Below are 3,098 nucleotides of genomic sequence, written 5' to 3' on the forward strand. Positions count from 1 at the left end.
TGATAGATGTTAATGACCGAGAGAGCATGCAACTTTTAGGTCCGTCGCGTCCCAGCTGATACTCCAACAAAACGTGATAGCCGAAACTTACGACCAAGTGACGATCTACTTCAGCGATATCGTCGGCTTCACGCAACTGTCGGCCGAGAGCACGCCGCTTCAGGTGGTCGATTTATTGAACGATCTTTATACGTGTTTCGACTCCATCATCGAGAACTTCGACGTGTATAAGGTGGGCTTTTGATTTTGATAATGCTTGGAGCCGGGAAAAGGAACGATGAGAAAATACGCGATCGATCGAACCCTTGTTTCATTTCTCAGGTGGAGACGATAGGAGACGCTTACATGGTGGTGTCGGGGCTGCCTGTTCCGAACGGGACCAACCACGCGAGGGAGATCGCGAGAATGGGCTTGGCGTTGCGGGACACCGTGATGACGTTCAGCATTCGACACAGACCGAACGAGCAGCTCAAGCTCCGGATCGGCATGCACACTGGTAAATTGTTTGAATATTTTTCTTCCCTTTGGTCGAAGCCGAACTAAAGCGTCCGTTGATTTTCAGGTCCCTGCGTGGCCGGTGTGATCGGATTGAAGATGCCGAGGTACTGTCTCTTCGGGGACACCGTGAACACCGCATCGAGGATGGAGAGCACCGGAGAAGGTACGACCGCGATTCTTCTCTTTTTCTCTCGCTGTGTCGCCCACGTATCACGATTTTTCGTCTCGTTTCCCGCAGCTCCTAAAATCCACGTCAACCCGAAGACCAAAGAGATCCTGGACACTTTCGGAACGTTCGAGCTGGTCTGCAGAGGCGAAGTCAGCTTGAAGGTAAGAATCTGTCACTTCTCTTTCGGAACATCAGGCAACGCTACCGTAATGGTTATTCCTTTATTATAGGGCAAAGGGAAGATGACCACCTATTGGTTGATCGGCGAGAAGTCGAACAAGGAGATCGTCCGTAGAGGGAACGCGTCGACGTCGGTGACGATAACGGCGGCGAACGCGAACACGGGTCTGATGTCTACGAAAACCGGCGATTTACGAACCCAGGACCATCGACGATCGGTTTCGAATCAAGAGAAAAGCGGTCGAGGTCGCGACAACGGCGGCGTCGTCGTCGACGAACCGAACAGAAACGTCGCGGTCGCGTCGCCTTCGCGAACCTCCGCAAACGCGACGCCGGGACGACCCGGTTCGCCGCATCTGATTCCCCAAGACACTATACCAGCGTTCACCCATCTGCCGTTGGCGAGTCGATGGAGGAGTGGTCCACCCGAGTCGCCCTGCGAATAAACGGCGATCGATCCAATAATTTCGAAGCGGTAGACCAACACAGCATTGGCAAACGGTATAGCCGTGTAAAATACATACCACCGTAGGTACCATATATCGTACCTGACAGGCGTCCCGACCTCCCTCGTACGCGCCCGCGCACATCATCGTCTCCGGAATTCTTCGGGCGAAGCTGCGAACGCACAGATTCCGCGACCATATCGGAACGACGACTTCCATCAGAACCGCGCTAGCCGGACCTCCGTAATAGCTGGTCCCCCAACCTGAAACGATCGCCAGTTCCATCATTTTCACATCGATAGCTCATGAGAGATTCTCGAGGATACACCGGGAACGCCTCCCATCTCCTACGAACCCGTGACGACGGCGTTCTCATTCTCGAAGGTCTGGTCGATCGGTGGCAGACAGACGGGCCAAACGTGCTCGTCGAATACGGTCGGTCGATGCAGCTTCGTTATAGCTATGTCGTTCTCGTACAGAACACGATCGAAGTATCGATGGACCCGAATTTCGGACACCGCAAAGTCCGTGGCTCTGCTGTACTCCGGTTCGGCGGAAAAGTCGTACTCACCGAGTCTCACTTTGATGTCTCGGGGAGCGTGCCTGGAACCGTGACGCGCCAAAGTTACGGAACGATCGAATCCGGGTCACAACGTGGAACGCGTTTGCACGTGCTTACCGGTAGACGCAATGGGCCGCCGTCAAAACGTGCCGGTCGGTGATCAGAACGCCGCCGCAGTATCGACTGTTGTCTTTTCTAAGAAGAGCCGCCATCCAGGGCCACTCCGTGGGATCGGCCGGTTGTCCGTCCACGAGCCTGCTCAGGCTCTTCGCGCTGGTCCGGCATGGACGGGACTCGGAATTCACAGGAACGGTCTCCTCTTTTTGCCAAACGATCTTCGCAGAGTTGTTCCTTTCGATGATCACGATCGACTCTGTCGACGTTGCTTCGATCCCGATCGATTCTCGATCGGACGCTGGAGTACGATTCACGGGGTCGTCGACGATACGCGATCGGTTAGCTGCCAGAGTCACGGCTCTAACATCAACACTGTCTTGGATGATCGAGCAATCAATCGAGAGTCGAGCGCAGAAGAGATAGAACAGCAACGTTCGACGAATCATGTCGACTTTTATCCCCGCGATCCGAACGTTTACAAAGCACCGGGAAGGAAGCGACGAGACCAGCGAATTTCCAGCGATCGCCGCTTATATACGGTCGGCCGGTTCCCCGTGGCGGATGCAACCCGCTCGGCAACCTAGAACGGCCGCCGTCGTACCTCTGGGCGCGATTCATCGTAACGTAACACAACTGTTCCAGTTGTTCGCCGACGATCCTCTTGCGCGTACAATTTTGGCGTATGCTCGATAATTAGCGCGTCCTCGACCACGGTGAATTCCTCCTTTTCACACGGTAACCCATTTCGCGTTTCCGCGTTGTTATATCGTCTTCCAACGAAACCCGTTGAAAACCACCGAAATTCAACAATCCGATGGAATCGAAAGATTCCGTGTACCGCGGCTACGAAAAGAAATCGTCGCCAGCTGGTCGACTGGCGCCACGCCGCCGTTCCACGCCATGCCACACCATACCACGCAACGCCGTGCCACGCGTAGAGCGTCGAGAATCGGCATAGCGATTCGCGGCGATAGCAATCGGAAGCGAGAGAACCGCGCGGTGCGACACGGAGCGGAGGAGAGTACGCCGCGCAGCCTTCGTGACCAGAAGAGAGGCGGGAAAAGGTGGGAAAAGAGAACGAGAGAAAGATCGCGATCGAGGACAGGCCAGAGGCATTTCCATTTAA

General features: G+C 54.9%; 2 protein-coding genes across 2 annotated transcripts; one reads left to right on the forward strand and one right to left on the reverse strand.

Moving 5' to 3' along the window:
• Positions 1-34: 34 nt before the first annotated feature.
• Positions 35-1,053, forward strand: LOC144477620 (atrial natriuretic peptide receptor 1-like; the record flags this gene model as incomplete). The annotated part of the gene is made up of 5 exons (XM_078195352.1): positions 35-232; positions 322-496; positions 563-661; positions 737-828; positions 898-1,053. Coding segments are annotated over 5 exons (720 nt in total), but the record flags the coding sequence as incomplete, so codon positions are not given.
• A 20-nt stretch (positions 1,054-1,073) lies between these two features.
• Positions 1,074-2,418, reverse strand: LOC144477621 (trypsin-1-like). Its single transcript, XM_078195353.1, has 4 exons — positions 1,973-2,418; positions 1,649-1,896; positions 1,396-1,556; positions 1,074-1,283 (listed from the first exon to the last, which is right to left on the reverse strand). The coding sequence occupies exons 1-4, from the start codon at positions 2,416-2,418 to the stop codon at positions 1,074-1,076; spliced, it is 1,065 nt and encodes a 354-aa protein (XP_078051479.1).
• Between the last annotated feature and the right edge of the window lie 680 nt (positions 2,419-3,098).

This window comes from Augochlora pura, unplaced genomic scaffold (assembly GCF_028453695.1).
Source record: "Augochlora pura isolate Apur16 unplaced genomic scaffold, APUR_v2.2.1 APUR_unplaced_2398, whole genome shotgun sequence".
Lineage (NCBI taxonomy): Eukaryota > Metazoa > Arthropoda > Insecta > Hymenoptera > Halictidae > Augochlora > Augochlora pura.

Bases quoted from the DNA above. Each gene is read 5' to 3' on its own strand.
- LOC144477621 (XM_078195353.1), bottom strand. From the start codon at position 2,418: ATGATTCGTCGAACGTTGCTGTTCTATCTCTTCTGCGCTCGACTCTCG. The intron at 1,897-1,972 runs GTAAGCACGTGC...TCACGGTTCCAG, and splicing joins GCGGCCCATTGCGTCTACCG to GCACGCTCCCCGAGACATCA. The intron at 1,284-1,395 runs GTACGATATATG...GTTTATTCGCAG, and splicing joins GAGGTCGGGACGCCTGTCAG to GGCGACTCGGGTGGACCACT.